This window comes from Aquarana catesbeiana, linkage group LG11 (assembly GCF_042186555.1).
Source record: "Aquarana catesbeiana isolate 2022-GZ linkage group LG11, ASM4218655v1, whole genome shotgun sequence".
NCBI lineage: Eukaryota > Metazoa > Chordata > Amphibia > Anura > Ranidae > Aquarana > Aquarana catesbeiana.
The window spans coordinates 264,936,220-264,963,019 of record NC_133334.1 but is presented as its reverse complement, the minus strand read 5'-3'; the positions used below and the strand labels follow the sequence as shown (position 1 = coordinate 264,963,019).

Sequence of the window (26,800 nt, the reverse complement as noted above, 5' to 3'; positions counted from 1 at the left end):
GCGCTGTTGCCCACTCTCTTTCTCTGCAGCGGATGTAATGTATCAGTTGTGTTCCTCCTGTTGCTATGGAGACAGGTGTTACTGTAACTAGTATGGGATCTCTGCAGCTGGGCTGGGCTCTCTCTCGCGCGGCATTCTGGGAGTTGCAGTCTTTGGGCTGACTATAGTAATGGCTTCCCCCTGAACCAGGAAGGACACAGGCTGGGGTAAGGCTGCTATAATGTCACAGCAGTGACTTTCCTTAGAGTGTGTAGAAGGTGGAATGTAGGATGTGCAGAGTGTGTGACATTAGAAGAGCTGTGCAGAGCAGTGTGTGTTACCACATCAGAATAAAGAGAACCAATCATGGCTGGGCTTACATAACAAACCAAATATTTGTCTTAAAGTGACATTAAAGCCATTTATTTGATATGAGGTGCTCAGGCCACATGCACACCGAGTGTTTGCTCAGAGACTCAAATCACTATTTTAATTTTGACAGGAGAAAAGGTGCTTAACCACTTGCTGACCGTCGAATGACAGCGACAGCGCGGCCGGCCAGTTCTGGGAGGGTGTAATATAACGTCCTCCCGCGATCACGCCCGCCACGCGCCAGCTGCGGTCCTCTGGACACTGCTGATCACAGATGGAGGTAATGAGCCAATCAGCGGCTCCAATCATCCAAAGTAAGTTATCTGCATTCCTTTCCTCGCGCTGACAGCATGAGGAGAGCCGCTAACCGGCTTGTGTAACAGGAACATGTACACTGATTATCGGGGCACTGATTATAACAGTTCCCACCAGTGGTCCCAATCAGTGCCTCCTCATCAGTGTCACCTATAAGAGCCGACTATCAGTGCCCATCAGTACCCATCAGTGCAGCCTCATAAGTGCCTCCTCATCGGTGCTGCCAATCAGTGCCTCCTCATCAGTGTCACCTATCAGAGCCGCCTACCAGTGTCCACCAGTGCCTCCTCATCAGTGTCACCTATCAGAGCCGCCTACCAGTGTCCATCAGTACCGCCTATCAGTGCCTCCTCATCAGTGCAGCCTATTAGTTCCCATCAGTGTCACCTATCAGAGCAGCCTATCAGTGCCCATCAGTACCGCCTATCAGTGCAGCTTTATCTGTGCCTCCTCATCAGTGCTGCCAATCAGTGTCACCTATCAGAGCCGCCTACCAGTGCCCATCAGTACCGCCTATCAGTGCCCATCAGTGCCTCCCCATCAGTGTCACCTATCAGAGATGTTTACCAGTGCCCATCAGTACCACCTATCAGTGTCTCTATCAGTGTTATCTATCAGAACCACCTACCAGTGCCCATCAGTATCGCCTATCAGTGCCGATCAGTGTCTCCTCATCAGTGTCACCTATCAGAGCCACCTACCAGTGCCCACCAGTGGTGCCTATTAGTGACCACCAGTGCTGCCAATCAGTGCCTCTTAGTGCCTCCAAATTAGTGTCACCTATCAGAGCCGCCTAACAGGGCCCATCAGTACTGCCTATCAGTGCCCAGCAGTGCAGCCTCATCAGTGCTGTCAATCAGTGCCTCCTCATCAGTGTCACCTATCAGATCCGCCTACCAGTGCCCATCGGTGCCTCCTCATCAGTGCTGCCAATCAGTGCCTCCAATCAGAGACGCCTACCAGTACCGCCTATTAGTGCCCATCAGTGCCTCCTCATCAATGCTTCCAACCAGTGCCCATCAGTGCCTCCTCATCAGTGTCACCTATCAGAGCAGCCTACCAGTGCCCATCGGTACCGCCTATCAATGCCCATCAGTGTCGCCTCATCAGCGCACATCAGTGAAGGAGAAAAATTACCTGTTTGCAAAATTTTATAACAAACTAGTTGTTTTTTTTAATTTAAATTTTCGGCCTGGAGATGTAGCGGAACCAGGGCAGCAACCACATGCAAGGTGGCACCCAATGAAGATGCAGGATCAGGCTGGCAGGACCTGACTGAAGAGGCGTAGTCAGCATGGGAGCCGACGTCATACACAGGAAGGCAAGCCAGAGAGTAGGCAGATGTCGGGGTCATTCACAGGGATCCAGTAGAGCATACCAGGGTAATGCACGGTAGCGCAAGAATAGCAGAGTCCTTAGAGCAAGCCAGGGTCAAAACCAGGGATCAGGCAGCAGGTAAGTCCAGAGGCAAACTGGACTGATAACAGGTAATCCAAAGAATACAGAAAACAGAAGAACAAGGAGTAACGGTAGCTGAAGATCTGGCAGCAAACTCTTAAGAGCAGCCATTGGCCTTATAAAGGGCGTTTGGCTCCAGTTCTGGCAGCAGATGTGCGTGAACGTGCGGCAGTGTGAACTTTCTCACTCACGAGCATGTTCGTTTCTGTGCAAACGAGCAAGACCATGTAATGTACTGGCTATGCCACTGAACTATGCCAGGATTTTCTTCAGCACATGCACATTTTTATTCTTCTGTCGCCTTTACAGCTCATGTTTGTTCCGAACAGCACCCTGACAACCAGTGGTGATCAAATACCGCCAAAAGAAAGCTCTATTTGTGTGAAAAAAATATATATTTGGGTACAGCGTTGCATGAGCGTGCAATTACCAGTTAAAATAGCTCAATAGCAAAAAATGTCCCGGTCTTAAAGGGGGTAAAACCTTCCGAAGCTGAAGTGGTTAAAGTGATACTAATCTCTCGGTTTTTTTTTTCTTTAAAAATATTAAACATGTTATACTTGTGCACTGGTTTTGCACAGAGCAGCCCCAGTCCTCCTCTTCTTGGGTCCCTCTTCGATGCTCCTGGCCCCTCCCTCCTGTTAAATTCCCTCAGAGCAAGCAGCTTGCTATTGGGGGCACCCGAGCCGAGCCACAGCTCCCTGTGTCCATTCAGACACTGAGCTGTGGTTCTGCCCTGCCCCCTCTCTCCTGATTGGCTAACTGACTTGGACAGCCAAGACACTCGTGCACATTACTGAATAGAGATGGGGCTCAGGTAAGTATTAGGGGGGGCTGCTACACACAGAAGGTTTATAATCTTAATGCATAGCATGCATAAAGATATAACCCCCCCCCTCCGCCTTTACAACCACTTCAATGTTTTCTATTGGCCAGAATATTAGGTTTTCTAGTTTTAGCATGCACTTATGCGCTTTTATGCGTGTTCACACATTTTTTCTGCACAAACGCTCCTCTCCTGAATGTACTGGTACTACGATGTAACTATGTAACTGGTATTTATTTTTGTTGTTTTTTTGTTTTTCAATCTTGTAAACTAGTGATCGGGCGAAAACGGCCTTTTCAGCATTTTGCCGAAAAGGAAATCTCGCCGATAACCGCGCCGAAAATGGGGGCGGGGCCCCGTCCCTAGTGCTGCCCATTACGGGGGTGTCCTTCTGGCACGGCGCAGTCCTCTCCTCTCTTCTCCTCCCTCCCTCTCCTCCCTCCCTCCTTGCTGCGATCTCCATTGTGTCACAGGGCTTAACTACACAGACCGCAGTAACAATGTCCCGCCTCCTGTGACAGACGGCACACTGACCCAATGGTGGGACATTGAATCAGTGTGACGTGATTACAGGAGGCGGGACATCGTTACTGCGACCCGGGCAATTCAAATGCAGCTCCGTGACACACGGAGATCGCCGCTCTGATTCGGGAACTGGCAAGCTGCATGACGGGCACTGGCAGGCTACATGACGGGCACTGGCAGGTTACATGACGGGCACTGGCAGGCTGCATGACGGGCACTGGAAGGTTACATAATGGGCACTGGCAGGCTGCAAGACGGGCACTGGCAGGTTACATTACGGGCACTGGCAGGCTACATGACGGGCACTGGCAGGTTACATGATGGGCACTGGCAGGCTGCATGACGGGCACTGGCAGGTTACATGACGGGCACTGGCAGGCTGCATGACGGGCACTGGCAGGTTACATGATGGGCACTGGCAAGCCACATGAGGGGTACTGGCAGGCTACATGACAGGCACTGGCAGGCTGCATGACAGGCACTGGCAGGTTACATGACGGGCACTGGCAGGCTACATGACGGGCACTGGCAGGCTACATGACGGGCACTGGCAGGCTGCATGACGGGCACTGGCAGGCTGCATGACGGGCACAGGTGAGGCTGTATCTCATAGGCACAGGCAGGCTGCATTTTATGGGCACATGTAGGCTGCATCTGAGGGGCAAACGCGGGCTGCATGATGGGCACTGATGAGGCTGCATTGATCTCTTGTATTATGTCCGCAGTCTCTGACCATCTCCTGTACTATATCTGCAGTCTCTGATCATCTCCTGTACTATGTCTGCAGTCTCTGATCATCTCCTGTACTATGTCTGCAGTCTCTGACCATCTCCTCTACCATGTCCGCAGTCTCTGACCATCTCCTCTACCATGTCCGCAGTCTCTGACCATCTCCTCTACCATGTCCCCAGTCTCTGACCATATCCTGTATAAAAATATTTTTAAAAACAGTCACTTTCGGTATCGGTTTTGGTTTTTGGGATCAAGGAAGATTTATTTTTGGTATCAGTTTCGGCACCAAAAAACCCATTCGGTGCATCCCTATTGTAAACGCTTCTCTTCTAAAACACCTGTAAAAGCCTACGTGTGCATGGACACATACGGGTGGAAATACTAAAGGCAAATAGACTGTGTACTCTGCAAGTGCAGTTACTCCAGAGTTTACTAAATGAGGCGAAGCTTCACTTTGCAAAATACACCCAATCACATCCAAGAAATAAATAAAAACTACATTTTTGCTTGCACATGATTGGATGATGGAAGTCAGCAGACTAAGCTAACATACAGGTGTATTTACAAGCTGAAAAAAATAAACACCACAGGCCTGGAAAAGCATCTTTTTTTTTTTCTCTTCTGCTCAGTGTGCGTGAGACCTTATAGTAGGAACTTCATGCTCTTGGTGTTCTTTTTAACTATTTCTCAGGAATGCGGGAGCCCCATCATTGCAACCATGATGAGTGCAATTCACAGGCTCCTGCAGACACTACTTCCAGCTCTGTGTATGGCTACTTTCAGACTGGGGCGTTTTACCGTCGTTTTAGCGGCGCTATTCGGCCACTAGCGGGGAGGTTTTAACCCCCACCAGCGGCCGAAAAAGGGTTAAAATCGCCCGCAAAGCGCCGCTGGAGTGGCGCTTTGGCGGCGGGTTTGCGGCGCTGCTCCATTGTTGTCAATGGGAAGGGGCGCTTTAGGAGCGGTGAATACACCGCTCCTATAGCGCTGCAAAGATGCGGCTTGCAGGACTTTTTGGACCGTCCTGCAAGCGCACCGCTCCATTGTGAAAGCCCTCTGGGCTTTCACATTGGAGTGAATTGAGCGGCTCTTTCAGGGCGCTTTGTAGGCGCTATTTTTAGCGCTATAGTGCATGCCAAGCGCCTCCAGTGTAAAAGTAGCCTAATGGTTTTACACAGAGCAGCCCCGATCCTCCTCTTCTGGGATGCCCCACCAGTGCTCCTGGCTCCTCCTGCCTTCCTCCTGCCCCCATAGCAAGCTGCTTACTATGAGGGCACTCGTGTGGGCTTGATCCCAAGCTGCAATGTGTGTGTCTATTGACGCACACAGTGTGGCTTATCCCCGCCCTCTGCTTCCTCTTCACTGGATTTGATTGACAATGGCTCCCGCTGCTCTTACTGAATCCAGTGAGGAGAGAGGGAGAGAGTAAGTATAACATGTTTGTTATTTTAAAAAAAACCTTTACCAGTGGCGGCTAGTGCTCCAGTCTGGGGGGGGGGCGGCAGACAGACCTGACCACAGATATCCCCCCGTTGCTTCAGCCCACCACCCCACACTAACCCCCCCCCGTCACTCGAGCCCGACATCGCACACCATAGCCACATCCCCCGCTCCCCGGTCCCTGGCTCGCTCGCCCTCTGGCCCCCCTTCAGCCCTGCACTTACCCCATGCAGGTCATGGCTGCGGCGACGGCTTCCCCCCTCAGTTTCCTCTGTGTCCTGGTCGTCGCTTCTCCTCCCGGCCAATGGGGTCTTAGAACTCCTGGCCAGTGAGGTCTCAGGACCTGCTTCCTGATTGGCCGGGAGAAGAAACAGGTAGACATTAGCAAATATTAATTTGCTGATGTCACACAACAGGGTGGGCTCAGGGTGCAGTGCTCTGCGTCCGGAGCCCACACTTTTTTGAAGCCAATTAGAGCCTCTGGCTCTAATCGTGTGTTTAAAAAAAAAAAAAAAACCCCATTGGAATCCATGCGTCCGTCGCCCTGCATGTAGATTAGGGGCCGGGCACATGGATTAGGGGGGCGGTGCCCCTGCGCCCCTAATGAACGGCTGCCACTGACCTCTACAATCACATTATTTGTAAGAGGACAAAAAAATCATTCGAGAAATGAAATGACCCGAGGCCGTCTCTGCAAACATGAGAATATTAACAGCTACCTACATTATCATAGAGATTATCCAGTGCTGAACCTTGGACTGTGGACCTGGGGCATTGTGCGTACGCTGACTTCATAGACACATATACAGCATACAGGTAAGGAATCTCTAATACCAGACTCTCAGAATTTGGTGTTTTCTGGACAAAGGGCTCTTACAGTAGCTAAAATGGTATAACCACTTGAAGACCAGGCCTTTTCTGGCACCTTTTTGATATAAAATTACTTAGAACCCCAAACAGTATGTATTTTTCTTTTAAAGCAGAGGCCCTAGAGAATAAATTGGTGGATTTTGCAGTTTTTTTATGTCATGTATTTGCGCAGTGGTATTTCAAATGCAATTTATGGGAAAAAAATACACTTTTTTTGAATTTTAATGCAAAAACACACAATACATAACCCAATTGTTTTGTAAAATATAATAGATGATGTTACACCGAGTAAAAAGATACCAAACATGTCACGCTTTAAAATTGCGCACGCCCATGCAACGGTGAAAAACCACGTAAATTTTACTATCTATAGGCGACGCTTTAAAAGCCTTTACAGGTTACCACTTTAGATTTACACAGGAGGTCTGGTGCTAGAATAACTGCCCATGATCTGATGTTCGCGGTGATACCTCACATGCATGGGATGATCTCTGTTTGCGTCATTGATGTCATGTCATCGCTTCTGGGTTACCATAGTGGAGACCCAATCAAAGCCGTTCCCAGCTTTGTTTGGGTGTCTGACTAGCCGGCTGACGTGCCAGCTGGTAGTTCGGGTCTCCCAGTGGGACAGGATAGTCCAATCAAGCGACGGAAGCTTGCTCGGGCTCGGTACATCCTCTCCTGTTGCTTGTAATAGCAATCGAGCAGCTAGTTAGCCGCTTTGATTGCTATTACAAGGGAGCTAACCATTCAACCACTTGAAGACCAGTGATGTACCAGATACATGACTTGGCGGCAAGGGGATAAAGTAGACCTTTTACCTGTGTGGGGGCAGTGAAGATGGGCAACTAAGGGAAAAAAATAATCTCTTCTATCAAACCCTTTGATAAATAAGCACCATTTAAAAACATAAATAATAATCCTTGTTTTTGAGTCCAAGTCTGTCAGAAACCATGAACCAGACTGAGACAGAAGTACAGTAAAATCACACTTGTTTATTAATAAAAATAAAAAGGTAAATAGAGTAAGCGTAGTCAAAGCATAGCCAGAGTTCAGGAACCAGATCGGGTAATCAGCCAGGCCAGAAGTCAGGGATCCAAGTAGAGGAACAGCAAGCAGGATAAGGAGCCAGAAGGGATGTCAGCAAAGCCAGTCTTTAAACAGGAACGCAGGAGATGGTTTCTTGTGATGTGACCAAGGCGAAGGCAGGAATGAAGTGAGCTGCAGATCTTTAAGTAGGCGGGACTAATGAGCAGATCCACAACAGCTGGTTAACTGTGGAGAGAGATGAGAGCTGGCAATTAGCCGACAGCTGAGCGGCCAGCTCAGAGAAGGAAGGGCTGAGCCAGCCCTGACAAAGTCTTCATGAAAAAACTCCTGACCAGTGGCGGCTGGCGCTCAATTTTGTGTGTGTGTGTGGTGGGGGGGCGGCACTCACACTACACCCCCCCAACGCACGATCCTTCAGGAATGCGGCGATAGACTTGCACCCCCCCGGTGCGCGATCAATGACCTTACCTTATGTTGCGGTACAGGTGCGGGGAGGAGACTGATGGTGAGCTGAATCTGGGGTAGGGCTCCAGGAAGAGGCTGTTGCTGACGGGGCCGTTGCTTCTCCTCCTGGCCGAACAGGAAACAGGTCTCAGGACTCACTTCCTGATTGGCCGGGAGGAGAAGCAGGAAGACATTATTATTAAATATTAATTCACCAATGTCACACAACTGGTGGGTTTCTGCGCCCTGAGCCCACACTTTTATGAAGCCAATTAGGGCCTCGGGCTCCAATCATGTGCTTAAAAAAAAAAAAAAAACATTGAAATCCATGTGTCTGGCTTCCTGCATGAAGCTTAGGGGCTAGGTGCATGCATACCTCCCAACATTTTGAGATGGGAATGAAGGACACCTACTAGAAAGTGTATGTAGGCATAGGACACGCCCCCTGTCACACCTCCTTAAAGAAGAATTAACCACAAAAAAAAGGTTAATTAAATCCATACAGGCTTTTTTTATCACTACTATTTCTTTAAATTTGGCTTTTAAAATTTACAAATTCAGCAATTTAGAAATTGGATGAAAGGTTTAGCACTAGGAAACACTTTTTGAAAGATAAAAAGTGCATTTTATATACAACTATATAGATCAGACCAAAATGAGGGACAGATGAGGAGGAAAGAGGGACATTGCTCCAAATCAGGGACAGTCCCTCGAAATCAGGGACAGTTTGGAGCTATGTGCATGGATTAGGGGGGGGCGCGCCCCTAATGAGCCACTGCTCCTGACATGTCACATTATAAAACAACAGTATAATTTGTTTCAGAAAAGCTCCACCTGAGATGGTGTCATCTGTCTGCTGCAGGCAGGAGGAAGCATTTCCCCCGTCTCCCCTCCCCTAGAGATCAGAATGCAATATTGTTTGTCGTAAGTCACAAGGTGAGAAGCTGCAGCAGGGGCTGATCTGTGCCAGACATTTATAAACACAAGAAAGAACTGTAAAGGTGTCAGGATTTATGTGTCATCTCTGAGCCGGCATCTCCGTCCAGGAAGTAGATGGTAACCCTGAATGATGCCTGATCAAAGATGGCGCCATCTTTCTGGAGAGGAAAGCAGATGAAGACATTACCAGGGGGAGTACTGTGGTCTCTGTGAGAGGTAATAAATACCTGGAAATGTTACACTGACACATTACTCAGCATGCAAGAAAACATATATCATATGCTAGGGCTACTTTGAATTATATTTCTAGTCATTGCTACAAATTTTATACTGTTTTTCTGCTCAATGCTTGTAATTTACAAACACTTATCTTGTAAAATAATATCAAATTATATTTTTATACAATTTTTTTTATATTTATTTTTGTCTTGTTTTTTAGCAGTATTCTTTTATATCATAGCTGGATCTGCTGAATAAGCAACATGGTGACGAGACCCTTCCTCTGCTGAATTGGATCCATTAATATTTTTTACTTTTTTTAGAAGAAAAAAAAAAAATTCAAGATTTGAAAATGAACAACACGCTACAACACTGGAGGGAAGCTGCCACCCTGATCTTAGCTGCCGGTAGGCAACATGGAAATGTCATTCCCAAAATGGCGCCTCAGATGTCATGGAACAACCGTAGAAGAAGTATGTTTGATTACGAGGTGTTATTACTGAAGCGCAGCCAGAAGAGTGGCTTCATGCCCAATGCCTTTGTGTTCCCTGGCGGGGTGGTCGATGTCTCCGATTTCTCCAACGACTGGATCCAAGTCTTCCAGAGACACGCCAACAAACCAAACTTCGGCCTGGGCGTGGTCAGGCAGCCCTCCAGCACCAGGTCTCCTATGTTTGTTACGGACAGGATGAAATTCGGGTCGGCGATCCCGGGGGAGGTCGCCTTCAGGATCTGTGCCATCAGAGAGACGTTTGAGGAATCTGGGATACTTCTGGTGGTTCCCGACAGTGCCGAAGTTGACGCTAACCAAGACCTCACGGAGGCTTATGGACAAGATGGCGAGGAAATGGCTAAGTGGAGGGAGGAGGTCCAGAACAATCCGCTGCAGTTTATTGAGATGTGCAAGGAACTGCGTTGTGTTCCGAATATCTGGGCGTTGCACGAGTGGGGAAACTGGCTGACACCTGTGTTTTCCACGAGTACTCGGTCCAGACGCTTCGACACCGCCTTCTACATTGCCTGTTTGCAGAAGAAGCCGGTCACCACAGATGATCAAAAGGAAATTGCTTCCTTTAACGTGAGTTCCAGAGTGTTATGGGTTAAAGTGGACCTGTCCAGAACTGTTTATTTATGTATTACAGGTATTTATATTGTGTTTACAATTTATGCAGTGTTTCTCCTCCTGTACATTCACATCAGTCCCCGCCCTCGAGGAACTTAGGCTACTTTCACGCTGAGGCAGTTTTCAGATGTTTTAGCGCTAAAAATAGCGCTTGTAAAGCACCTAAAAGCTGCCTCCCCAGTATGAAAGCCCGAGTGCTTTCACACTGGGGCGGTGCGGTGCTCTTGCGGGTCGGAAAAAAATTGTCCTGCTAGCAGCATCTTTGGAGCGGTGTAGCAGCGCGGTATACAGAGCTCCTGCACTGCTCCTGCCCATTGGAATGAATGGGCAGCTCTTCCGAAACTACTGACACCACCCCCCTTCCCTACCAACACTGTCCACTGCCCCAACCCCCTCCCCCCAAAAAGCATTTAAAAAAAAAAATTGTAAAAAAAAATATGTAAAAATAAAAACTACTGACACCATCCACTGCCCTACTGACACCATCACCGCCACATACTCACCACCCCTTCCCCAGAAGCACTGTGAAAAAAATATTTAAAAAAATTATTTAAAGAAAATAATAAACAAAATTGTAAAAAAATAATAGAGAATATAATAAAAACAAAAAACTACTGACACACTGCTCTACTGACACTGAGTGGGCAGTGTCAGTAGAGCAGTGTGTCAGTAGTTTTTTGTTTTTATTTTTTTCTCTATTATTTTTTACAATTTTGTTGTTTATTATTTTCTTTAAATTATGTTTTTAAATATTTTTTTTTTCACAGTGCTTTATTTTTACATATTGATCTTTTTTTTTCAATCGTGAAAAACAAAAAATAAAAAAATAAATTGTAAAAAAAATAAATAAAGAACTACTGACACCTTCCACCGCCCTACTGACACCATCCTGCACATACTACTCACCGCTGTACACTCCTCACTCCTCACTCCTCACATGCACATTATACCCACCTACATACACTCCGCACTATACATTCCCTATTTAACATTACTACATTCTGCACTATGTAAGTCATCTCAGACTTTAACCGCTTCAGCCCCGGAAGATTTTACCCCCTTCCTGACCAGAGCACTTTTTGCGATTCGGCACTGCGCCGCTTTAACTGACAATTGCGCGGTCGTGCGACGTGGCTCTAAAACAAAATTGACGTCCTTTTTTTCCCACAAATAGAGCTTTCTTTTGGTGGTATTTGATCACTTCTGCGATTTTTATTTTTTGCGCTATAAACAAAATAAGAGCGACAATTTTGAAAAAAATGCATTATTTTTTACATTTTGCTATAATAAATATCACCCAAAAATATATAAAAAAACATTTTTTTCCCTCAGTTTAGGCCGATACGTATTCTTCTACATATTTTTGGTAAAAAAAATCGCAATAAGTGTTTATTGATTGGTTTGCGCAAAAGTTATAGCGTTTACAAAATAGGGGATAGTTTTATGGCATTTTTATTAATAATTTTTTTTTTTTACTAGTAATGGCGGCGATCAGAGATTTTTATTGTGACTGCGACGTTATGGCGGACATGTCGGACATTTTTGACACATTTTTGGAACCATTGTCATTTATACAGCGATCAGTGCGATTAAAAATGCACTGATTACTGTGTAAATGACACTGGCAGTGAAGGGGTTAACAACTAGGGGGCGGGGAGGGGTTAAGTATGTCCTAGGGGAGTGATTCTAACTGTAAAGGGGATTGGCTGTGTGTGTCACTACGCTGATCACTGTTCCCGATGACAGGGAGCTGTGATCAGTGACACTTGTCACTAGGCAGAACGGGGATGTTTACATCAGCATCTCCCTGTTCGTCCTCTCCGTGAGGCGATCGCGGGTATCACGGAGCTCCCGGCCGGCGCGCACGCAATGGCACAGCTGGGTATTCAAATGGACGTACCTGTAAGTCCATTTGCCCAGCCGTGCCATTCTGCCGACGTACATCGGCGTGCGTCGGTCGGGAAGTGGCTATAAAACCCCACCCCATTTAAGCCATGCGCAATATGTAGAACAGTTTAAGCCACGCCCACCTCCCTGAAATGAGTTTTTGCAGGTTGGGATGTCTGTCTTCATGATTGAAAAAACTGAAATAAAATTAATAAAAGAGACAGGCCAGGGACAGTCAGGCTGGGGAGGAAAGGACTAGTTGTAAAAATCCTTGTAATGTGTACTGTATAGCCAACTAGGATTGTTGTCTCTTTGTGAACTGCGACTTTATTCTGCTATCTGTTTTAGTGGTGGACCCCTGAGGAAGCCATAGATGAGTACAGGACTCAGACAACATGGATTCCTCCTCCACAGTTCTATGATCTAAGCAGATTATGTCATTTCACCAGCATTCATGAGCTCCACAGATTCAGTTACAATCGTGCCCTGGAAGGATGTGAAAGGTGGATGTCGGTTTTAGTGCACGCTGAGGATGGTATGGTACATACACTGCCAGGTAAAAATTTCTCTTCTTCCTTTCTCCTCCACACATCATAGGAATGATATTTGAATCTAAAGATCGATGCACTATATTGAGTCCAAAATGTGGTATTATTCAACAACTGCTAACCTGTTTCAGGATGCCGCACATAGCCCCCTTCATCAGGGCTTAAGAAAGTAGGGAATCAGCTGGCATGGAATCAAACTGTTTTTTAAATCTGAATAATAAAAAGAACTTGCGTAACATTCAGCAGCTGGTTTAGGCTACCAGTGAGGCTATAGGGAGCTTAAACCAGCTGCTGAATTTTAGTCCACCGAAATCATCCAGTCTTTTGGTTGAATTATCTGGATTATGGTATGGAGAGACTCCATCTTGAATCGCTCTACCTGGATAAATTGGTTCAGCTTCTTGAGGACGATCACTGGTCTGAAGCCCCCTGTTTTTTTTCTGGACCAGGAAGAGTGGCGAGTAAAAGCCTGCAAACCTTTGACAGGCCGGAACTGATATGATTGCCCCTTGAAGCAACAAGATGTTGATGTACTCCTGAAGAGCAGCTAACTTCGGGGGGCGACTGGGTTGCCTTGGTGGGGGTGAAGGAGTATTCTGGAGGCTGCCGTTTGAACCACCAATAATGGCCTTGTGCCACTGTGGACTGCAACCACTGATCTTGGCAGTGGTCTTGCCAGACCTGGGCAAATTTGAGCAGCCTGGCTCCAACTGCCTCCCCCTGGGAGGGCGTGGCATCAAAAGGGCTTCTGGGTACCTGAGGGAGCCGCAGGGGCCTTAGCTTTCTGTGATCTAAGAAAGGTTGACTGCGTACCCCTGCAACCTCTTCTGGAATCCTTGGACGGATGAAAACTTCCGAAATCCCAGTACCTGTTTGATGCCCCTCTGGTTGGTCGCCCCCTCTGGCGTCTGGACTTCCAATCTTGGGGTAAAAGCCCAGATTTTCCTCCTGTAACCCTGGAGATGGCAGTTTCCAGCTTTGGGCCGAACAGTGCCTTCCCATCAAAAGGCAGCTTGCAGCAGTTCTGCATTGAGTATGGGTCGGCCGCCCAGGGTTTTAGCCTCAGAGCTCTTTTGGCTGTGATTGAGCTAAGCATGGCTCTGGAAGACCATCGAATGATGTCTATAGCTACTTTTCCCACAAAGTCCACCAAGAGCTTTATCTCATCAAGAGCCTTGATGATTTTTTTCTTTTGGCAGCTGGTTATTGATTGCATACTCCAGGTTCTGCGCCCACACTCGCATATTGCTTGCTACTGATGTTAAAGCTACAGCCGGCTTACAGGCACCACCTGCCACGAGGTAGGGCTTTCTTAAGTGTGAGTTGATGGGTCTATCCAAGATGTCACGAAAGGAGGAGGAGTCTTGCATTACAAGTGTCACATTCTTGGCCAGTCTAGTAACTGCCGCATCCACCGTCGGTGGGTTAGATAAAGACGCTGCATTCTCTTCAATTTCTGCAACCTGTTTGTTGAAAACGATTTTCTCTCTCCTTTCTCCCATTCCTCTTAAAACAGGCCTCTTATTTCTGTCATACGAGGAAAGGTAGCTACCTGTTTCTTTAGGTGGGGATAATAAGTTTTCTCCTTTTTTTGGAGGAGGTTCCAGGTATTCCCATTCTAGTGCAGCTTTTACTGCCCTAATGAATGGCTGCACCAGTGCAAATTCAAAGCCTGAACCTTTAGGCTCCTTTGCCGAGGAGGAGGTGGTATATTCTCCCTCTGCCTGGAAGGTTGGCTGTAATACTGGGTCCGGCAAATCAGACCACCTGATCCGCTGCATCCGCTTTTCCAGATGCCAAAATCAAAAGGCATCCATTTTTTTTTGTATCCATGCCCTTTAAATAGGACGCCTTATGAGTGTCCCTGCCCCCCCCCCCCCCCCGCTCATCCTCCTAACCAGGAGGTCCACGCCATCCAAAGGAAGCTCTTTTCCCCCTTCCAAGATGGTCGCCGCGTCCTCGCGGCACATCACGCATGCCCCAGTGCCTCACTGCCCAAAAACATGGCCGCCGGAGACCACCGCACATGTGCGGAAGAGCGGGACTAATTGAGCTTGATGTGAGAAGTCCGAGAAGAGAGGAGAACCGAGTACACACCATGGGGAGCTGTCAGGAGGGAGCTGGGGGCCCACTACTAGCCCTGGACACCAAAAAATGAACTGGAGCAGAGAGAGAGACAAGGGACATTTTTAAAAAGACAATAGCATTCATAACACAGAAAGTCAAACCTGTTAAAAACTTCATAGACAGAAAGAAAGACCATTCTGACTCCACAGCAGGCATACCACAAGAGGATTGCCGTCTCTGATTAGAGAATACCTTAACCCCAAAAGACAACCAGCAGGGGCTCCTCACCTTGTTGGTGCATTTAGCAGCCTAAGAAGTGGGACTGTATTTGGGAGAGGCTGAACCCAAACGGACTCCGACGTAGTTGGCAGGTAAGAGCTTATCCTGAGTGTAACGGTCTGTAGGTGTTGATCTTTGAGGACAAAAAGGAGACTGGGGGAGGTGGCTCTCAGTCAGACTTTTATAGAGCTAAACAGGTCCCGTGGGTGGATAAAGGGGCGGAGTTATATCATATGTATGCTGCCATGTTGGCATTAGGAAAACATCATAAATGTCTCCAGGCTGTGAGGACTTTGCAAGAGGTTGAAGCTAAGTCAAATTCAGGCCGCTTCAATACTGGGCACTTTCACCCCCTTCCTGCACAGGCCAATTTTGAGCTTTCAGCGCTGTCACACTTTGAATGACAATTGCGCGGTCATGCAACACTGTACCCAAATGACATTTGTATCATTTTTTTGAGACAGATAGAGCTTTCTTTTGGTGGTATTTATTCACCACTGGGGTTTTTATTTTTTGATAAAAAAATGGAAAAAGACCGAAAATTGTATTGAAAAAAAAAAGGTTTTCTTAGTTTTCTTAACCATTTCATCCCCAGCTGACCAAGCTGACCAAGATTTTTCATAGACGCCAATGTTAAATATTACAGGAGCAGTGTAATGCCAAGTTGACCAAGATCTCCCAGGAGCCAATGCAAAACCAGAAATGACATCTGCGGCTGCTAAAGGAGGATGTGAAATGAGATATAGGCTTAACTCACAGTGGTGTAGTGGGTATCACTCTTGCCTAAGCAGTAAAAAGGGTCGCTGGTTCGAATCCCAACCATGACACTACCTGCCTTGGAGTTTGCATGTTCTCCCTGTGCTTGCGTGGGTTTCCGCCTGGGTACTCCGGTTTCCACTCACATTCCAAAGACATTCTGGTACTTTAATTGGCTTCTGTCTAAATTGGCCCTAATATATGAATGTGAGTTAGGGACCTTAGATTGTAAGCTCCTTGAGGGTAGGGACTGATGTGAATGTATAATGTATATGTAAAGCACTGCGTAAATTGACGCCGCTATATAAGTACCTGAAATAATAAATAATAATCAGGTAAAAAACAAAAACAAATTGCCAATTCATTAAGGATGCACATTAGTGCTGCATGGTGAGGAGTAAAAAATGTGGGTGGAACTCCGCTTTAAGTTGTTAATGATGTGTTAATGAACATAGAGCTACATACATTTGTGTCTGTTATACTTGCCTGGGGTTTATTAATAATGGAAGTTTATTGTCCTTGTTTTTCTCTTTTTGCTGGGCAGGGGATGACCTGTACCCCGAGGATCCAGACCTCACAGAACCTAAAATGTATTCCTCAAATAAAACCATCGGGGCTCTTGTCCAGGAAGGGGGCCGTCTTCATCGATTCTTTCAGATTGATGGCGTTCCAATGCTCTTTATAAACCTGCAGCCAAAATATAAACACGTCAATCCACTGCTAACAGATCTCAGGCGTGATCCAGAGCCCAAGAGCAAAATTTGAATAGAACGTTTTATGTCATTTGTAATTATTTTTTGTTAATAAAATATGCTGGACTGGATGCCTGTGGTGTTGATCTCATTGCAATTCACGTGCAGTTCCTGGCCTAGGGACAGTCATTGTGTTGGTAAGGTGACTAAGATGTAGAGTACATTATGCTCAGGTTTTAGGTTCAATTTCCTATCAATTTCATTTTAAGTTATAAAATGACTGAATTACAAAGAGGCTCATGCATAGATGTTTCTGAAGGAAGAACAGTTCTGGTTCTTATAGCAGCCAATCAGATTCTTTGGCCTTAGTCACAAAGGCACTGCAACAAAAAGCGCATCAAGTGCCCGTGTAACTGGTGCGGGGAAAAAGTGGTGCATTATGGGTCTGCGGGGGCTACTATGGGCCAGGTGTTAAAGAGTAACTCCCCTTTTGTTGAGAAAAAAAAAACTTCCCCTCTGGGTGATCTCTGTACATTGCAGGGATTTTAACAAACCTTGTTCCAGATTCCTAATTTTTCTTATTCTGAAGACATAGCTGTTTGTTTTTCTACTGTATGTCTATGTGCAGAATGAATGTGAATGGGAGAGACTTTATAATTATCAATCAGCTGATGCAATGGCAGAGTTCTAATAAGGAAAGTTGCAGTGTCTGTATCGCTTTAGCCCGGATGTCCTTTTGGAAGCCCCTCACCAAAAATTATATTTTTGTTGCAGGGGATGCCCAAAATCTGATTGGTATCTTAGTGCAGACTTCTGGGAAAACCAGTAATGCAAATGCAGGATATTACATTTCTGGGGGGGGGGCGTTCTGTACACCATCTGTGTACAGAACGCCTCCAGGTTGCCATATTGCATTTTACAGAAATTACAGCGGCTGCAGATTGAAAAGAAAAGGACATTTTTAACAACATTCAATTACAATATGACTTGTGTAGAAATTGTATACCCTCTATTTCTTTTTTTCATTTGCTATTTTATTATTATTTTTTTTCACTAAAGTGGAGTTACCTTTTAAAGCAGAAGTCCAGCCCTGAAAACACCTCTCTGTATATATACGTGTACAGACACACTAGCAAATGTACCCGTCTGGTGTATCAAAAGTATTGGGACGCCTGCCTTTACACACACATAAACTTTTAAAAAATTTTTTTTTATTATTATTATAAATGTTGTACATAATTGTACAGAACAGAGCATATTGGGCATACCCAGGATTAATACATAAATAAATAAACCAACGCATCCTAATATTATCAAAACAGTTGGTACGCTCTTACCGCCAGTGAAGGCCGGAATAATAGGAATCCCACCCATCGATCCTCCTCCTAGACATTCTACAATGCTTAATTCATGGAATGATAAAAAACACCCTCTCCCAGCTCTAGACAGCAGGAGTGACTCCCCCGAATAGAACATAGATGTAGAGGTCCACCACCAATGTCAATGTCAAGTACTTTACTAAAAAGAATCAACATTAGTATAGGGGGATTCCACCCAAATGTTCCACACCTTATGAAATTTCTTGGTACAGTCTCTAGACAAGTATGTCGTTTTATATAATGGAAGGGCTGAATTAATCAAACGTTTCCAGAGGTTAATTGATGGAGCAGAGTGGGATTTCCATGGCATAGTAAAGTAGTATTCCTAAGAGGGTTCTAACTGCCCGGCTATGAGCCAGAGGAGTTACAAGGCCCAGTAGACAGATGTCCACCGTCAATGGGATTTGGATTGTATTGACTGCCAGAATAGTTGCAGCAACCACAGTCCAAAAAGTCTCAACCAGGGAACATTTCCAAAAAATATGAATAAAATCTGCTGCTGGTGAGGCACACCTCCAGCAGGAATCGGGTATCGATGGGTATATTTTGTGTAGGTGTAAAATACACTCTATGTATGATTTTGAATTGGACTAGTCTGTCCCTGGCCGAAACCAGCTGGAAGAAGAAACACTCCCACATTTCCTCCCACTCCTCCAAGTCTAGTGTGGGAAAGTCCGTCTCCCATCTGGCTTTTAGAGCGTCTAAGCCCATGTGACACATGAACTTTAATGGCATCCCAGTCTTAGTCTGTAGAGTTCAACTCCTTCTTCCCCTTCTGGGAAGGCTGTCCACAAGGTTTAGGAGTGTGTCTATGGGAATGATTGACCATTCTTCCAGAAGCGCATTTGTGAGGTCAGGCACTGATGTTGGATGAGAAGGCCTGGCTCGCAGTCTCCGCTCTAATTCATCCCAAAGGTGTTATATCTGGTTGAGGACTCTGTGCAGGCCAGTCAACTTCCTCCACCCGAAACTCGCTCATCCATGTCTTTATGGAACTTTTTTTTTTTTTTTTGTGCACTGGTCTAAATCATTTGGTGGAGGGGGGATTATGGTGTGGGGTTGTTTTTCAGGGGTTGGGCTTGGCCTATTAGTTCCAGTGAAGTGAACTCTTAGGGCACTTTCACACTCACAGCGTCCGGGCGTTGGCAGTAAAGCGCCGCTATTTTTAGCGGTGCTTTAATGTCGTTTTAGGTGCTTTGCGGCCGAAAAAGGGTTAAAAGCGGCGGCGCTGCCCATTGATTTCAATGAGCAGGGGCGCTTTAAAAACGGTGTATACACCGCTCCTAAAGCACCTCAAAGAAGCTGTTTGCGGGACTTTTTTTGATGTCCTTCCAGAGCACCGCTCCAGTGTGAAAGCCCTCATGCTTTCACATTGGAGTGACAGGAGAGTCACTTTACAGGCGCCTTGCAGGCTCTATTTTAAGTGCTATTGCACCTGTAAAGCTCCTCAATATGAAAGGGGTCTTAAGGCATCAGCATAAACAGTTTGGGGATGGCCCCTTCCTGTTCCAACATGACTGAGCAGCAGTGCACAAAGCAAGGTCCATAAATACATGGATGAGCGAGTTTGGGGTGGAGGAACACCTAGGATGAATTAGAGCGAAGACTGCGAGCCAGGCCTTCTCATCCAACATCAGTGCCTGACCTCACAAATGCACTTCTGGAAGAATGGTCAAACATTCCCATAGACACACTCCTAAACCTTGTGGACGGCCTTCCCAGAAGAGTTGAAGCTGTTATAGCTGTAAAGGGAGGGCCAACTCAATATTGAACCCTACAGACTAAGACTGGGATGCCATTAAGGTTCACGTGTGTAAAAGGCAGTTATACCAATACTTTTGAATATAGCGTATGTTTGTGAGAGAAGGGATGAGGCTTATGTTCCGTGGCATTGGGTTTAAAGAAAGGGGGGCGCTTCCGGCAGGCATAGGAGTAAAATGAGACAGCGAGAGTGCGGGTAAGCATGCACAGGCTTGGTGAGTGGAGGGGGGCCTACAGTAAAGATGGTGGTAGTACAGGCACACTGATGAGGTGCATAGTTGCGAACATTGTAAAAATAGTTTTAGGGACACTTTTTTGGCTGTAGGCGGAGTCGCATTATAATTAGGGAGCGGGGCATGCATTTGTGGGCGTGGCATAGTTTAAATTAAAAATTCGGCGCGTGAAGAATGGGCATGATTTACGTGGAAAAGTGGGCGTGGCTTAAATGGGCGTAGCTCAAATGGGGTGTGATTAGAGTCTGAGATGAATGAGGGATGGAGAGGAAAAGGGGGTGACAGGGATGGAGGGACAGCACCCCCAGATCTTACACCACAATAGAAATGTGTATTCCAGAGTTTAACGATCAGCAGATAAAGATACTCCAAACACCTGGTGTTAGCGCTTCATTCATCCCGGCACCATGATTGTTATGGTGTCAGGATGATTGAAGCGCATTATTTCTATTATTACATTGTAATATAAAATGAAATCATTCAACTCACCATAATGCTGAATCAGTGAGAGCCCTGAGCGTGTCACCTGCCACGTTGCCTGCCACCAGATGCCATCATGTGTCCCCAGCGGAGGCTTCCTCACATCTGTGTCCCCATCAGCAGAGTCCTCCTTACATCTGTGTCCCCATCAATCCTCCTTACATCTGGTGCCCCCCCTGTAACATCCAGACTATACGCCCCCCCTGTGACATCCAGACTATAGGGCCCCCCCTGTGACATCCAGACTATACGCCCCCCCGTGACATCTAGACTATACAGCCCCCCCCCCCTGTGACATCCAGACTATATGCCCCCCCTGTGACATCCAGAGTATACAGCCCCCCCTGTGACATCCAGACTATACGGCCCCCCCTGTGACATCCAGACTATACAGCCCCCCCTGTGACATCCAGACTATACGGCCCCCCCTCTGTGACATCCAGACTATACGGCCCCCCCGTGACATCCAGACTATACGGCCCCCCCTGTGACATCCAGACTATACGGCCAACCCTGTGACATCCAGACTATACAGCCCCCCCTGTGACACCCAGACTATACAGCCCCCCCCGTGACATCCAGACTGGCCCCCCCCCCGTGACATCCAGACTATACAGCCCCCCCCTGTGACATCCAGACTATACGCCCCCCCGTGACATGCAGACTGGCCCCCCTGTGACATCCAGACTATACGCCCCCCCGTGACATCCAGACTGGCCCCCCCCGTGACATCCAGACTGGCCCTCCCCTGTGACATCCAAAATATACAGCCCCCCTGTGACATCCAGACCGCCCCCCTGTGACATCCAGACTGCCACCCCCCATGACATCCAGACTGCCCCCCCGTGACATCCAGACTGCCCCCCCCGTGACATCCAGACCGCCCCCCCGTGACATCCAGACCGGACCCCCCCTGTGACATCCAGACCGGACCCCCCCGTGACATCCAGACCGCCCCACCCCGTGACATCCAGACTGGCCCCCCCCTGTGACATCCAGACTGCCCCCTCTGTGACATCCAGACCGCCCCCCCCCTGTGACATCCAGACCAGCCCCCCCCTGTGACATCCAGGCTATACGGCCCCAAAGTTGGTCAAGCGGAGCCGCATGGTTACAATAGAGATTGAGCTGCGGCGCCGCCCATCCCCCGCCCTTTTCCATAACAGGTCACAGAGCATGGCAGCGGGGCGGAGCGGGCCGGGGGGTGGGCGGCGACGCAGCTCAATCTCTATTGTAGCCATCTAGCCAGCCTACTTCTAAATCGGGAAAAAACTAATTTCTCGGGACATTTCCCAGGAAACGATTCAATCGGGAAAAGGGTCTAAATCCCGGGAGTGTCCCGGGAAATTCGGGACAGTTGGAAAGTATGGAGGTAGGGTGTAAAGGCACAGTGGTGAGAGGACGATGGTTAGAGTAGGAATACTCTAACGTGGGAGCGTAAAGGTGGGAGCGTAAAGGTACAGTGTAGTGTGGTGGGTGTCGGCTTGTGCAGGTATAGCGTGGGGGCAGTGAGAAGCATAAACGTGCAGTTGTCAGTGGGGGGTTCAGACACAGTGGTGAGAGCAGAGGGGTTGTGGAAATTGGGGCAGGCAGATGGGGTGTGAAGAGCAGGGGGAGGGAGCAGATTATGTAAATCAGATAGTGCTAAGAGTTGGGTAAGGCACGGTTTCCACTAGTGTGACTTGTCATGCGATTTGGGATTGCAAAGTTGCATCACAACTCTTAACCCATGATTTCCAATGAGTATTGTTCATATCTGTGCGACTTCAAAGTAGTCCCTGCACTACTTTGGTCCCACTTTGATGCGGCTACACAGGCATTGCTTCAGGTCGCATCACAATTGCGCGACTTTCAGATCGCAATAGTGTAAACCTAGCCTTATTGGGGGGGGGGGGGTTGCAGGAATGATGATGGCAATTGAGGGTAGATCGCGTCTGCGCGAGCCGACGTACAGCTACAGCGATCAGCGCAGGAGAGCCAACGTGCCGCCGTATAACGATGGCGGCTGGTTAGCTAGTGGTTAATTACACAGGTTCTGTGGCTGATTAATATGGTAATTAAACTCACTTGGTGCCTTATCTGCATTAAATTAGCCTCAGAACCTCTGTAATTGACCACAGCCGACCAGCCGCCATCGTTATACGGTGTCCGGGTTTTAAGGAATGAGGTGGCAACCCTAGGTGCGGACGACCTGCGTCCTAGCAACCAGCTCAGTATCGCATGCCTGTGCATACAGGGCAAAGTTGCTGAGCTACAGTGAGGGCACTGTGACAGTATCCTAGCAACCAAAGGGGAGAGAGGAAACGCAAAGATGGCTGCATAGGGTTGCCATGGTAACAGAGATGCCTGCTGGAGATCATGCTGACTTTTGAATGTTTCCGGGGGTGACAAAAATAGCCACCTCAGTCAGCAATAACCTAGACACGCTCCTGCTTCTACACTTTTGATAGAATGAGGAAAGGTTTGACCCTCTGACCCCTTTTTTTGCTGTCAGTGCGCCCGCCTCACTGAGTGCCGCCTATGACGGTTACCTCATGTGGACTCTAGTTCATGACTGTACTTTACACATATTAACCACTTCCTGTCCGTGCTGTAGCCAAAAGATGGCTGCAGCGCGGACCTAATTTGCCTGGAGGGCGTCTATAGACGTCCTCCCGTGCTTGATCGGCCTGCGCGCACCCTGCAGGGCGCGCGCGCTGTGTGCTCTGTGATCAGCTAGTATATGAGACTCGGCTGATCACAGATTGGAGTAAGGGGTCAATTCCGACCCCTTACCACGTGATCAGCTGTCAGGCAATGACAGCTGATCATGTGATGTAAACAGAGCCGGTAATCGGCTATTTTTTCTCCTCACGCTCATGGCGTGAGGAGAAAAAAAAAAAAGCCAATCACTGGTGGCTTTGAGAGGGACATCGGTCCCAATTGTGGAGAGCCTCTGCAGAGGCTTCTGTACCACCTACCAGTGCCTACGTGCGCCACCCACCAGTGCCCACAGTACCACCCATCAGTGCCCACAGTGTCACCTATAAAAGTCACCACCAAAGTGCCTCATCACCAGTGCTGCCTATTAATACCACCTACCAGTGCCACCTATCAGTGCCACATATATTAGTGCCCATCAGTGACATCTATCAGTGCCACCCATCAGTGCCATCTTATCAGTTCCTATCAGTGTCGTCTTATCTGTGCCCATCAGTGCAGCCTCATCAGCGAATATCAATGAAGGAGAAAAATTACCCGTTTGCAAAATGTTATAACAAACTATGAAACATGTTTGTTTTTTTCAAAAATTTCTGTCTTTTTTTGTTTGTTTAGCAAAAAATAAAAACCCAAGTGGTGATTAAATACTGCCATTTGTGTGAAAAAATTGATAAAAATTTCATTTGAGTACAGGGTAGCATGACCGCGCAATTGTCATTCAAAGTGTGACAAGCTAAAGCTAAAAATTGGTCTGGGCAGGAAGGGGGGTTTACGTGCCGGTACGCAAGTGGTTGATGTGCATTGCATTAAGGCAGTCCTTTCCAAGGAATGAGCTGACAACACACCAAAATGTTTGAAAAATGGGCACGCACCATTTTCTGCAACGCAGCACGCCACGCCACACGGCAGTGCAATTCACACATGGTGGTGTGTTGCCTTACATTACACATTCACACGTGTGTTGCCTTACTAAATTGAGGTGTTACACAAAACGAATGGCACCATGACGCGCTAACATGTATTGTTGTGGTAACACGCATTACTGCAGCTTTAAAGTAAACTTTTGACCCTAAAAATAAATACATGAAAAAACTTTTGACTTGGAAACTTTATTTCTTTTAGTCTGAACAATTTCAGAGGCCGCCCCTTTAATTTTGGGACACACCGACACTCCCTTACACTCCCGTTTTAATCAGTTCACTGACACTAGAGCCCGAGCCGTCCTCTTGCTTCATTGTCCATCTCGGGTCCGGCAGGGGACGGCCTGGGCGGCCATTTTGCCGGAGACCACGCCTCCTATAGCCCAAGGGTTTGGACTCCGGCAAAATGTCTCCTGCTCTGGGGACACGTTAGGTTAGCAATGTATTTAGTGATTCCCGCGAGGGAGGGCGGACTTGCTGGCGGAATTGACGTCAGCGGCGTGGAGTGTTCTAGAAGCGTGGCGGGTAAGAGGCTTGTGGTTGGTGTAATGTTCTGATGGAAATGGGGTCAGGGACGTGGAAATGGCTGTGTAGTCACCCCATTCAGTGCTCTATGGACGCCATTGCTCTTCTATGGGAGGTGTAGGGGGCAGAATTAGTGAGTGAGTGTGGCCCCTGGGAATGTTTGTTGATGATAGGGCCCCAAAGTCACAGCTTTCTTCTCTTCCTGGCTCTATTTTCATTGCAGAGTACATTGAGCTGTGTATAATACTGGGAGGAATTAAAGGGGAACTCCACCCCCCCTCCACCGCATTTATCGCCATGCAAAATAAAAACAAAAAAACTTGCCAGCCAATCCAACGGTGTTTTGTAGGAATATGTCGCGCTTCTGCTGAACACCAGGTCCTGGGTCGCCATTAAGGATGAGTTCAGGCGTGTTCGCAGCGCCCGCCAGGAAGCTGATCCTCTGCAGCGGTAATCACAGGTAGTGAGACGTTTCCCGATCTGTGCAGCCGCGGATGGGGGAAATGTCGCGCTGCCAGTGATTAGCGCTGCGGAGTATCAGCTTCCTGGCGGGCGTATGGAGCTGCGAACACGCCTGAGCTCATCCTTAGTCGCCATCTTCTTTGACGTCTTTGGAAGCCGGGGACAGCCGCCCCTGATGACGCACAAAAGCCGCAGTACGCCGCCATGGCCGACTTTCACCCTCCTAACCTGTTTTCCATCACTTCACTCCTACGCTTCTTTTTTTTTTTTAATTATGTCATTGTTGCCTAGGCTACAGTGATGTCTTCCGTTACCCGCTCCCTCGTGGGATACCCACATCATGCGTCCCAGGAGGCCTTGGGGGTACTCTACAGAGTATGCACCTCAATACGTCATCGGGGGGGGGGGGGGGAAGGACATCTAATCCTGGTTCTTGCAGGTGACCCCCCCTTGATGACGCATGTTGGCCCCTCGCTGATGATGCGACATCAGGGTCAACCTTCGCTCTGGTGAGTATCACCACCATCCACCACCTTGAGTTGTGATCCTGTGCAGCAACACCAAAGGCTCGTCTACCAGCTCACATGGACCTCTCACTGCAAGAGGTCAAAAGCGCTTGTGGCTCCATACCCCGCCAGGGCCTTTTAGAACGGCTCATTCAGCATTGACATACCAATTATGCCTCTTATTAAATACCTTGGACTACATTCCCCCAAAAAAACGTCATTTTGGGGTTATTTGTAGGGCGCATGGGTCGTGTTGCCCCACAAATAGTTTAAATTTTTTTTCATTTAATTCGTGCAACTCAGTAAAGTTATACAATACTGGGACTGTGCTAATATCTCGCAGATGAGTTGCTGCTTGTACTAATTTTTCATATTGTTTCATGTTATACATTTAGCGCAGTTATTTCACCTTTTATTATCAACCTTCACCCTTCCACCCCAATTCCCATCACGTCACTCCTATCCTCCACCTCTCACAATCAGATTTTTTATTAATTTTTTTTACACCTTTTTGTACATGATTGTTGCCTAGGTGACAATGATGTACTCAGTTTCCCTGGGGTAATCACGTCATGTAGAGCTGCACGATTCTGGCCAAAGTGAGAATCACAATTTTTTTGCTTAGAATAAAAAGATCAGGATTCTCGCAACGTAAAATCTTTCACGTTATACAAAAAAAAAAAAAAAAAAAAATGGGCTAACTTTACTAGTTAGTTTTTTTTTTAATTCATTAAAGTACCGTATTTATCGGCGTATAACACGCACCCCAAGTTTAGGAGGGAATTTTAAGGTAAAAATACTTTTAGGAGGGAAGTTTAAGGAAAAAAACTTACATTAAAATGCCCATCAATGCAGCCTCATCAGTGTTCATCTGCAGCCTTTTCAGTGTCAGTGCAGCTTTGCCCCAGTGCAGCTTTGTTAGTGCAGGTTTGCCCCAGTCCAGCCATGTCAGTGCAGCTTTGTGCACTCGGTGTAGATTCAAATATGGCGCCGAGACTGCAGGGAGCCGAGATACACATACCCGAGTGTTCTCTGCTTTTTTCGGCGCCGCTCACAGTCACGCCCAGTCTCGCCCTATGATGGACATAACACAGGTCCAGGGGCGGGACTGGGCGTGACAGCGGCGCCGAGAACACTCGGGTATGTGTATCCCAGCTCCCTGCAGTCTCGGCTCCATATTTGAATCTACCCACGGCTGTGTATGTAGGTGGCGACCGCAGTAATTGCCGCGATCGCTCTGATGACACAGAAATCGGCGGGGATCGGCCTATAACACGCACCCACGATTTTCCCCTGATTTTCAGGGGAAAAAA

At 47.4% G+C, this 26,800-nt stretch overlaps 1 protein-coding gene across 3 annotated transcripts; it reads left to right on the top strand.

The window, feature by feature from the left end:
• The first annotated feature begins 69 nt into the window (after positions 1–69).
• On the top strand, positions 70–16,652 carry NUDT19 (nudix hydrolase 19). Of its 3 annotated transcripts, none has more exons than XM_073605797.1 (4): positions 70–206; positions 9,393–10,247; positions 12,528–12,735; positions 16,374–16,652. In XM_073605797.1, exons 2-4 carry the CDS (start codon positions 9,522–9,524, stop codon positions 16,592–16,594), a joined length of 1,155 nt encoding a protein of 384 aa, XP_073461898.1. In that variant the 5' UTR covers positions 70–206; positions 9,393–9,521; the 3' UTR covers positions 16,595–16,652. The 3 variants fall into 3 exon arrangements, with proteins under 3 accessions (XP_073461898.1, XP_073461897.1, XP_073461899.1); XM_073605796.1 differs by having other exon boundaries at positions 86–206; positions 9,390–10,247; XM_073605798.1 differs by having other exon boundaries at positions 111–206; positions 9,493–10,247.
• Positions 16,653–26,800: the final 10,148 nt, after the last annotated feature.

Excerpts from the sequence above, each read along its gene's own strand:
- NUDT19 (XM_073605797.1), top strand. The coding sequence starts at position 9,522 with ATGAACAACACGCTACAACACTGGAGGGAAGCTGCCACCCTGATCTTA. Across the intron at positions 10,248-12,527 it reads AGGAAATTGCTTCCTTTAAC|TGGTGGACCCCTGAGGAAGC; the intron begins GTGAGTTCCAGA and ends TATCTGTTTTAG. Across the intron at positions 12,736-16,373 it reads TATGGTACATACACTGCCAG|GGGATGACCTGTACCCCGAG; the intron begins GTAAAAATTTCT and ends TTTGCTGGGCAG.